The sequence below is a fragment of the Melopsittacus undulatus genome, chromosome 7 (assembly GCF_012275295.1).
Source record: "Melopsittacus undulatus isolate bMelUnd1 chromosome 7, bMelUnd1.mat.Z, whole genome shotgun sequence".
Lineage (NCBI taxonomy): Eukaryota > Metazoa > Chordata > Aves > Psittaciformes > Psittaculidae > Melopsittacus > Melopsittacus undulatus.
The window spans coordinates 31,027,152-31,036,232 of record NC_047533.1 but is presented as its reverse complement, the minus strand read 5'-3'; the positions used below and the strand labels follow the sequence as shown (position 1 = coordinate 31,036,232).

General features: G+C 40.8%; 1 protein-coding gene across 1 annotated transcript; it reads left to right on the top strand.

Annotated features, from left to right (window-relative positions):
- Positions 1–4,212: 4,212 nt before the first annotated feature.
- FGF20 (fibroblast growth factor 20) lies at positions 4,213–8,404 on the top strand. Its single transcript, XM_034064930.1, has 3 exons — positions 4,213–4,531; positions 6,782–6,885; positions 8,156–8,404. Exons 1-3 carry the CDS (start codon positions 4,228–4,230, stop codon positions 8,399–8,401), a joined length of 654 nt encoding a protein of 217 aa, XP_033920821.1. The 5' UTR covers positions 4,213–4,227; the 3' UTR covers positions 8,402–8,404.
- The last annotated feature ends 677 nt before the right edge of the window (positions 8,405–9,081 follow it).

Here is a 9,081-nt window from a genome sequence, read left to right as displayed (position 1 = left end):
AGATGTCAAGACAATAATAGTTTCAGGTGCTTAGCATGACTGAAACTCAAGTATTTCTTCTGCAGTTACATGACTAAACATCCAGTCTGGAAAATTTTGTACAATGTGGCTCTTGGATCTTTTCAGTTCTAGCTGCCTCATTAAGAGACATCATTCACCAACACAATTACCTGTTAAAAATAGTCTAGTTTTTCCATTTGATTGGGAAAGAAGCCACTTTTGTTCAGTGTTGTGCCCCAAAGTAAACCTGTTTGCTGGATGACTCATGAGTTCCTTAAACTGTGGACATGACTGTGAGTTATCTCCCTGCTCACATTGTTTCCCTGAAATTAGTTAATGACCATTTTAGTGACTTTTCAATAACACCTTGAGGCTAATCTTTTTTTTTTTTTTTCACTTCAAAAAACCCAATACACATCTGTAACTACTTACACCTGGGTATGCTAGTCAGAACTTCCCTGCTGAGGTGTTTGCTTAGGAACAAGAGTACAATTTATTTGTGCAGCAAGTCAAAAACCATAAGCTGTCTGCACATCTTATGTGTGCTGATTTAGAAACCATGTAATTTAAATAACTCAAGGTAGTTTTTATCCAGTGCTCCACTTGCAGAACTAACATAAAAGCTGACAAAAGCAGCACTTGAATGCTGATGTATATGGAAAAGGTCCATTCTCACTGAATGGAGCGGGGTGTAAATGTGTGTTCATTACCTGGGTTCTCTGTCCCATTTAACTTATGCAGGAGTTATTTATGTATATCCACAAAAGTAGGGACAACAAAATCCTGAACCTTAAAAAGGTCTATGAACTTCTGTCTTCATTTAAAGAAACAAAACGAAAATGAAGATGTAAGAAATGTAGAACTTCCATACAAAAATAATATTTGCAGCACTGTAAATAGGTAGGTATATTTATATATACATGTATATATACCTGTATATAATACCTTACATACCTCTAACTTCAGTTCAGAACAAAAAGTTCTGAATGCTTCTAAGCCTGTATGTATTGTATTCAAAAGACACTAGAACATCAGATTATGTCCTGATTTGTACATTTATCTATGAAAATTATTCTGTTGTTCCTAGTAAATCCTGCACAAGAAAACGCCTTATTTTACTCAAGCTTGCAGTGCTCAGAAAAGCTCTCATTGTAACTCCTTTGTGTTGTGCTCATCTAGTGGAAAGTAGCCAACTATGTTCTCTTGTCCAATCTAGGAAGAATCTGGAACTGTCCATGATACACTGGTATCTCCAGATGGGCATATTCCTTTATGTTCTACTTAGTGTTTTTTGTTCCACACCATGTTTGCTTTCTCATGTATTCATGGCCTCTCCCCTTCATTCTCCTAGTCAGTATTTTATCATGAAATTTTATGGCTTGCACAGCATTGTTGTAAGGGAGTTCTAAAATTAATAAAAGTGCAATAAATTGCTGGGCATAAAGTTTTACAGCTATCAGATATTTTTATCCATCTTGACAGAAACCTAGATCTATCTATATATAGACATATATATATAGCCTATCTACCAAAGATTTCAGGCCATTGCTTTCTTCACTCCCTTGGTAGCTACCAGATTTTGCCTATGACAATATGCAACTCTTAGGAAACACACAGTAATTATATTGTCTATAGAAGCCCTAACTACTTGCTATGGAAATAAAAACTCGACCACATAGGTATTTGTTCAACGACACTAAAAGTGCCGTCTCTAGGAAGTATACGTAGAGTCGATTAGATTGTACTGTATACTTTTTAGCTGAATTATGTACTCTTGTAAAAACACTCTTCAAAATTATTTAACTTCCCATGGTATAGTCTCAGAAGGTAAAAAAAAAAAATCTTTAGTGTTATCTTTTCCTGTCACGTGACTAGTGCAAACACCAAAAAAAATCTTATCTTTTTGTTTCTTTTCTAGATACTTTATAAAACAGCATAACCGGTTTAGTGCCCAGACATTAAAGACTCCACTCGGAAAAGATCGTGGTTATATATTCCACTCTAAATGTTTCCACTATATGACAGGAAAGATGTAGCCATAAGGGTCTTCCAGTGTGTGATGGCTGAGGATTTTGGAGTTTGTTTGAAAAATGAACCCTTCTCTACTGGAGACAGTGGTGCAATCAAATCAGAAGAGTCCTCTACTCTTTGTAGGACTTGGAGAGTACTGCTTGGACTTGGAAACATTATGTGTTTCCTGAGCATCTTTAGGCATAGAAGAATAAACTTCCTCTATTTAGGTGTACTATCCTAGCGCATGTCCTGCAACGTAGCAGCTGTGGTGAACAGTTTGATCTTAACCTGCCAATCATGTCAATAAAAATATTTGATGCATGTTTCAAACGTTTAGGTGTATTTGAGCAGTCAATGTACAGGCTACTTGAGAAATAGGTGCCATATAGATTATTCAACTTTGATCTATTTCTTTGATTTAGCACTGCAATTAAGTAGATTTGGTTCAAAGAGAAAGCTCATTGGTTGATGTTTTACACTGATGTGATAATGTTTACACAGATGTGCTTTGAAATCTCGACTATGGTGGATTTTTGGGTCCCACCACATGACAGGCTCCTGTTATCTGAAAGGTAAAATAATATAACATCTATCTGTAACTGCCTTCAGAGCAGGTCCGCCTGTGCGCTCCTCTGAGGTGATTTATCTGATCATTGTATTTAGCGTTAGTTTTTTCAGTTTTAAATCCCTCCACAGTAAATCACTTGCTTTAAAGCAACCTTTTTATAATTCAGGTGCACACAGGGGCAGTACTGAGGACTGCAATGATGAAAAGGTGTAGCATTACCTGCTTTAAAGCACCTGCCAATTAATTAGCCGTATACTCACCATAGCAAATAAAGCTAAGCAGGCAAATCCATTTGATCTCTCAGATTTAGACTGTGAGTGAAAAGACCATGGACCAAGACGGGAGAACTAATCTTTCATGATTCTCTGCAACTTTTTTGTTTAAATGAAATCTTAAACCGCCAAGTGATTCTCTTTTGAACTTTTGAAAGAAAAAACTATGAGAGATCTTTGCATTTTCTACTGGCAAGAAACTGCATTGCATATATTGAACGCTAATTTGAGTCCTAAAATTCATTAAATGTTACAGAAAAAAGCAGTAAAGACGGGAAAAGTCAAGCTCTTAATTTTTTTTACCATTGCTAATAATGAACAAGTGTTCCACTGATGCATTTATGTGCATGAACCGTTCTACTCTGGGGATGAAAAAAATGCATATGCTCATCTGGAACAGGAAAGCAAAGTCCTAAATTGATTCAAAACACTGAAGGAGGACAACAGAGATCTTTCAGTAGATGATGTTATTGCACATTTGTGATGCTCACAGACCTCGGTTACTGGCCCAATACAAAATCCCAAAGAAGATGGATTAAGCGAGCCACCTCTCAATCTATCTTCTCTGCAGGTTTTGAAAATATTTATTCTGAACCACGACATCATGCCCATTTCTGTCTTTAAGACGATGTGTCGATACCCAGGCCCTATAAATCTGTTTCATGTCATATTAACGATAAATTAAATGCAAGGAGAATTTGCAGAGGGGAAAACACCTTCCCGACTATGCCAATTTCTGTAGAAATTCCCCTCCTTGTAGCTGAAGTGATAAAAGGGAAGGGTAACGCATGTACATTTTATTAGCGTTTTAGAAACAGGGAGTAAAACTGTCAGATCTTTGTGTTTTTCCTTTCATGTGTGTCTGGGCAGGTCTAACCCTCAGGTAACGCCCTTTCTCCTTCTTCCCTCCTGCCTCTCCTTGCACCTGTCCACGTAATGCTCCGGCAGCTCCCGCCCGGGCCCCGCTCCCGCCTGCCCGCCCCCCGCTGCCTGCTCCGCTCCGTTCCCCCGCCTCCCCGATGACTGGCTGCGTTCGGCGGGGCGTGGGGGTGCGCCGGAGCTCCCTCCCCGCCGCCGTCTCAGATCAGAGGAAGGTGCGAGGAGAGGGGGAGCCGGTTTACAATTTCAAACGCAGCCTCCCCGCAGAGGGCTTCATTAGCATATGTCAGGGGGACCGCCGTATATATATATACACACCGGGGCGTATAAACACCACCGCGCAGCCTGGCTCACTCGGCTCGGCTCAGCTCAGCACGGCTCGGCCCTGCCGGCTCCCCATGCTTGGGGCCCCGCTGCGCACCCCCACATGCCCTCCGGGAGAGGCCGGCAGCAGCTCTCCGCCGCCGTGCCCTAGCCCGCTCGCCCCGCTCCCCCATGGCTCCGCTGGCCGAGGTGGGGGGCTTCCTGGGCGGCCTGGACGGCCTGGGGCAGCCGGTGGGAGCCCACTTCCTGCTCCCGCCCGCCGGGGAGCGTCCGGCGCTGCTCGAGGACCGCCGAGCCCCGCCGGAGCGGGCAGCCCGCGGCGGCGCGGCAGCGGCGGCGGCGGCGGCAGCAGCGGACCTTGCGCACTTGCAGGGCATCCTGCGGCGGCGGCAGCTGTACTGCCGCACCGGCTTCCACCTGCAGATCCTGCCCGACGGCAGCGTGCGCGGCACCCGCCAGGACCACAGCCTCTTCGGTAGGCGGCTGCGGCACGGCCCCGGTCGCGTTCTGCCTGCGGGCCTGCGCGGGAGCGTGCTCCCGCTCGTGTCCGTGTGTGCGCGCGTGTCCGTGTGTACTTGTATCTCCTATGCTAACGGGAAAGCGGTGTGGGACAGGTGGTGCTGGGCGGGGGGATGAGCTCCCGGTACCGGCGGGATAAGCGACATCAAACCTTGGGGCTGTAGCAGGGCAAAGGGGCTGTGCATCCCTTGCCGGGCTCCGCTGCTGCTTGGGTGGCTGTCACTGCGGTAATGCGCTTGCAGGTTTAGTGGGGAGGGTCAAAAGTCAGACCGACTTTTTCTGTGTTCCGTGTCTGTATCGCAGCTGCTTGACTCTTTGTAGAATAATACAGTTCATGGGCATCCTGACCGTTAGGCTGTATTAGGCAGCTTTGGTTTGCAGGGTGGAAAGTTGAAGCAGAGGGGCCTAAAATTCCTCTTTGCTCAAATCTTTAACATGCTTTCCAGTCAACTTTGTCAGTAACCCAAAAGCAGGCGAAAGCAACCCCAAAATGTAAATGCTTCCTGTGATATAAGAGTAAATCCTAGGTAGTAGTCGTAGGAACTGGACATCTGAACAAGCCTGCCCTTGTCAAGTACATGTGAGTTTTTGTGTGTATTGATTTAGCAGTCGTAAAACGGTGGTTAAAGAGTTTCCTATCGTCTTCTTCATAGTCAAAACAATCTGCTGGAATAACTCTTAATTGCTTTTATAACACATGGGTGTTTTCAGAAGTAAAAGAGCAGTAGTCAAACAGACAGTTCTTCTCAGAAGGAAGATTTCCTACAGCATGTAAACATGAAATAAATCTTTGCTTTAAAAGGGGAAAAAAAAAGAAAAAAAAAAGCCCCAGATCAAACATTTACTGGGCTTTTTAGAAATGTTCTTCCTTTATGCTACCACTATTCTCGACAGGTTTGTCTGATGTGGTTGCTTTGTGGGTTGAATCACCTGCTTATTAGAGTTTGAAAAAGGCTTCCTTAGAAAATGTTACCAGAAAGACAAAATACCTCCACCTCTTTTTATGGGACTTTGTGCTTCAGGACCTGGAAGACTAGGATGATTTACGTGCAGCAGAGTTTGTAATGCTTGCTCTTTGTAAAGGATTTACTTTCTTTGCTGCTTGATAATATAAATAAGAAACCTGCAATGCTGAATTAAAATTCAAAACATTTTAAATTGTCATACAGTCCAGACAATCCATCTGTGTGAAAGAGAAAAGTGGTCCTAAATGATAAAGAGTAACTGTAAACACAGCAAATAGACAAATGTCATTATCAAATGCACCACTTAAATCCACTTATCTTAGATTCAGACTTTTTAAAATGTTTTGTGGTTTTGGTGCTGCACAGCAGAATCTCAGATGTAATTCTAGAACAACTTCTTTTTGAGGCTTTGTTTACACTGCTAACAACTTCCAAAAAGTCAGTTCACACGTTCCCTTTCTTTCATGTTTTGTATGTACTGTAATCTGTGCATATCAATTGGTTAAATATGTCAGTCTACCCTTGCCAAATTCAGGCTTCAAATAGTGCCTCATCTCTTGAATACTTTATATTATTAATATATATTACATTTTGGGGCAAATGCATTATTTATATTAGTATAACCCAAACATTACAAATAAGCAGCATATTTCATGCACATAAAAAGCTTGCACTGAAGACAGCAAGTTGTGTCAAGAGGTGTGGGCCCAAATGCTAGATAAGGTGTCTGGCAAATATTTTTTTTTTTCCTGTGGGGAGATTCTGTTATATAAAATTCCCATCTGTACTTTGATTCCCATTCAAATGATCTAATAATGGGTGTGGTTTTTTTAGATAACGCTATAGAGAATGTAAAGTATATGTTCAGGTAATTCAAACCTATTTTCCAATGTTTGAGTAGGCAGTTTAGCAAATAGTGTGTAATCAATATAGACCCCAGCCACATAGTACTGAAGGCTTTAGTGTCAGTGCTGAGTAAAATCCTTGCATATTCAGTGTTAAAAAAACCCAGGTTCTTAAATGGTGTAGGGTTCTTGTTCCTAGATGCAGCTTCTCGGATGCTTTCCTGTGCATGTTCAAATGCAGTATTTGAATTTCAGAGAGCTAAGCTGCATTTATTATCACATGTAAATTTTCTACTTATTTTCTACTTATTTCACTTATTGTTTTCTACTGTGTTTTGGATGCTACATATTGTATGCTTACAGGTTGAACTAAAGCAATCTCTTGTATTTTTTCAGGTATCCTTGAATTCATCAGTGTGGCAGTGGGACTGGTCAGTATTAGAGGTGTGGACAGTGGCCTTTATCTTGGAATGAACGAGAAGGGAGAACTTTATGGCTCTGTAAGTACCACTTTCAAGTCAGCTCATACATGCTGAAGTTTTGATTCACTTCTTAGCACTGTGCAAACCGCTCAGCTAGCTAGCTGAGGTCATCTTAGCTTTTAAAACACTAACATCTTTGCCTGTTGAAATGTATAACACTTTTTTAAAGTATATAGTATACCCTTGGATACTAAATATTTGATGAGAAAAGGTTCTCTGTCCTAGATGAAGAGAACAAAAAAGAAATGCTCCTCTTAAATTATGACAAAAAATAGATAAACCAGGTATTCAAACAGCATTTAAGTTGCCTGCTATCTAGTTTTCTTTCTATCAATACTGCCAGTGTATGATAGTGTATACTCTATCATCAAAAACATTGAATGCAACTAGAAAAAAAGATAAAAGGATATTCAGGGAACAAATAAACAACAATTAGTATAATGCCCTGACTTACTTTATGCATAGCCTAATGCTCCTTTACAAATCAGGGGGTGGTACTTCCAGGTACCAGATTTTTAACATAAAAGCAATCTTTCAAATGTTGGCCAAAAGTGTACAATGTCAAAGTTAGATGCCACTGTTGAAAAATTTAAGTGGTGCAAGAGTATTGGCAGCATCTGTAGATCCTAACTGGAATATTTTCATTGAATAATTAAGCATCTGATTTGTATCTATTGAATAACTTCAACATATGACCATAAAAGTGTAATCTTTGATTTTTTTCCAATACTCTTGGGGAAATAAGTCTTAGACTCTTCTCCTTTCACGTCTTAAAACATCTTGAGATAAAATACTCTGTCTCTCAAATTCCTTTGTTTGTGGTTTCAAATGTGAGAAGTGATGCACATCATGAAGAATACATGGAAATACCTTCCTGATACGTCCCATTGCAACTGAGTCCTTTCACCAAATCTCATTTCTAGAATGGTAGATGCAACTTTACATAATAGAGCTCCTGTAGGCCAGGTATTTTAGTTAAATAATAAATAATGCCTTCTTAGATGTTAATAAATATCCAATTTGTGTTTAAAATCAAAATTGTATATGTACAGGTCCAGTTTTAAAAACAATTAAGATTAAAGTAGGCTTCCAGACACAGTGTCAGGTCTACATACTCTTCTGAGGTTTGATGTGTTGACAGTTAAATGAACTTGTGCTTCATAACTGACAAGTAAGGCCATGCAGAAACTAAGCCATTTTGTTAATTTTTGCAATGCATTTTTTTTTATGTGCGTTATGATTTCTAGCAACAGCTTGACTTATTTTTCTTTGCTGTTTCCTTCTGTAGGAGAAACTAACTTCTGAATGCATCTTTAGGGAACAGTTTGAAGAGAACTGGTACAACACTTACTCTTCCAATGTGTACAAACATGGAGATTCAGGGCGGAGATACTTTGTAGCACTTAACAAAGACGGTACTCCCAGAGATGGGGCAAGGTCCAAAAGACACCAGAAATTCACTCATTTCTTGCCCCGGCCCGTGGATCCTGAAAGAGTTCCAGAACTGTACAAAGATGTCTTAGGATACAGCTGAGGAGGGAGGCAACTGTGGGGATACCCCTACCCCACCCCCGACTGGAGCTGTTGCCCCTGCTTTCATGGCAATACCAGATGAGGAACCTGCAGAGGTCTGGGATGATGGATTGGAAGAAGCTACTTTGTGATAGGCGGGCATCTGGTTTATAACCTTTGGATTTAGGAGACAAGCCTTAAAGCTGACAGTGAACCAGCCTCCTTCAAACCTGCTGAACTGCTTGGTAGCCAGTAACCAGAAGGAAGTTGGAGTGTGACTTTTTTAAAATAACAAAATCTTGGCAAATTTGTCTGGATTACCTATAGTCCGTGAATTAGCAGAGGACTACCTGCATCATGCTGATGAGATGACAGCTGGAAGAAATAGAAATAAATGGACTGTAAAATAGTAATAAATCCTGAGAACTGTGTATGAAGTCATAGTGTCTCCACTTTAGCAATGAATCTTAGATGTTGATGCATCATAGAGCTGAAACTTTTCTTCAGAATGGACCTATTTATACATCTCCAGATAGCATATATTTATTTTATATATTTATTTATTAAAGAGTTTATTTTTTACTGGGATATGAAGAGAATACAAGCCCCTAACCCCAATGAAAAATCATTTACAGTGCCAATATTTACATTTGAGTAGTGTCATAAGGCAGAAATGACATTACATTGCAATGCATCCAAAAC

Excerpts from the sequence above, each read along its gene's own strand:
- FGF20 (XM_034064930.1), top strand. The coding sequence starts at position 4,228 with ATGGCTCCGCTGGCCGAGGTGGGGGGCTTCCTGGGCGGCCTGGACGGC. Across the intron at positions 4,532-6,781 it reads CCAGGACCACAGCCTCTTCG|GTATCCTTGAATTCATCAGT; the intron begins GTAGGCGGCTGC and ends GTATTTTTTCAG. Across the intron at positions 6,886-8,155 it reads AGGGAGAACTTTATGGCTCT|GAGAAACTAACTTCTGAATG; the intron begins GTAAGTACCACT and ends TTCCTTCTGTAG.